Source organism: Salvia hispanica, chromosome 1 (assembly GCF_029641045.1).
Source record: "Salvia hispanica isolate PSC_SH4W2 chromosome 1, Shi_PSC_v1, whole genome shotgun sequence".
Lineage (NCBI taxonomy): Eukaryota > Viridiplantae > Streptophyta > Magnoliopsida > Lamiales > Lamiaceae > Salvia > Salvia hispanica.
This window is the reverse complement of record NC_142692.1, coordinates 8,445,850-8,447,367: the sequence shown is the minus strand read 5'-3', so window position 1 is coordinate 8,447,367 and position 1,518 is coordinate 8,445,850. Positions and strand designations below refer to the sequence as shown.

The 1,518-nt window shown below is 36.6% G+C and overlaps 1 protein-coding gene across 1 annotated transcript; it reads right to left on the bottom strand.

Annotated features, from left to right (window-relative positions):
• Positions 1-325: 325 nt before the first annotated feature.
• Positions 326-757, bottom strand: LOC125221337 (uncharacterized). Its single transcript, XM_048123460.1, has one exon. It carries the CDS (start codon positions 755-757, stop codon positions 326-328), a length of 432 nt encoding a protein of 143 aa, XP_047979417.1.
• Positions 758-1,518: the final 761 nt, after the last annotated feature.

Sequence of the window (1,518 nt, the reverse complement as noted above, 5' to 3'; positions counted from 1 at the left end):
AAGGATCCTTAATTTCCGGACATTCCCCTAATCATAATTTACTACATATTCTTTAATTGTACACTATAAAAATATGAGAGGGACAAAAAATTATAATCATTTTTTCAATGTTGACATTTTAAATGTCAAATAGCACTATAATAGGGTTGAATTTTTCTGTTTGATGTGTTCACCAATCACCATAGCTCTCTTGATGAAGTGAGTATAAGCTTCGATCTTCTCCCACAATTCATATTCAAAAAACAACAAGAAAAAGAGAAACGATGCAATGAGCTTGAAACTCATCAACTTCGATTTCTACACTTGATCATTCATTTTATCTGCCTCATACAAAACGATAGGTAACATTCAATTCCCCCTTCGGCAACTGGAATGTCTTAGTATTCTGACGAGAGTCACGCCAACCATCGAAAAGTCTACTCACATCAATGTTCACCTCACCAATAGAAGCGTGTCCCACACTTCTCTTATAGTAGAGACGCACCACCAGATTCCCTCCCGTTACATCTGCTACAGGGTAATGCACGGTGAAGTTCCACGTCGGATCCGGCCCTCCCGCCTCGTACGTGTCGGTTTTCGTGACCTTGCCGCCATCTAGTTGGACCTCTGCGTACACTCTAAACCGGTGGCCGATCCGACGTTTACACTGGAGGTTGTCGACCGAGACGAGGGTTAGATCGAAGCTCGTTGCATCTCCGAATGGTGTTGTTGGTATGGAGCGGTTATGTTTTGGAGCGGAGTAGTAGTGGTTTGTCATTGTTTTGTTTTAGAGGAACTGGTTTTTGAGAATTAAGCTTTTATTGTTGTACATAACATATATATAGTAGTACCTCACAACTGAAATGGACTCCATTTGACTTGTACTTTGTTGTTGACTAAATCAAAGTATTGGCCCAATGATTATTTAACTTAACAACTTGGATGTGCCCACTTGAAGGAAGAGAAGGAAATACTTAAGTTATTAGGGGTTTCACAAGTTGAGATGTAATTAGGGGTTAAATTATTTATGGGAATTTGACACCTTGTGAGATTAAAAATAGGGCACAAACAATAATACAAAGACTACTAAAAGTTATAAAACCAATTTGGAATTTGATAATGGCTTGGTTGGAGCCGCCGGAATTGATGAAGAAAGATTCGCATGCAAATTGGAGTACCATTCTTCTTAGTAACTTCTCCTGGCCTCCCTAATAACCATACACATAATTGTAGGAAACCAAAGTTTAATAACTCAGTAATTAATCTTGAAATAAGTGAAAATAAGATCTATTGCATTTTTTTATAAATTAGTAAAAGCGGAACTTGCCAAAATGACATTATTTTTTGGTTCAATTCTTGTAGGTACCACAATTTTAAAAATACTAAAGTCTATTTTTGGTTTTTTACATTTGCCGTAAAACACTTTTTAGTGTTATACATTAAGTTGTGTCCTTTTTGTCCCAAATAATAAGTTTTGGTGCAAACTAAGTTTGCCGTTATAATTAACGGTCAAACATGTTTGACCAAATTAATGACTTA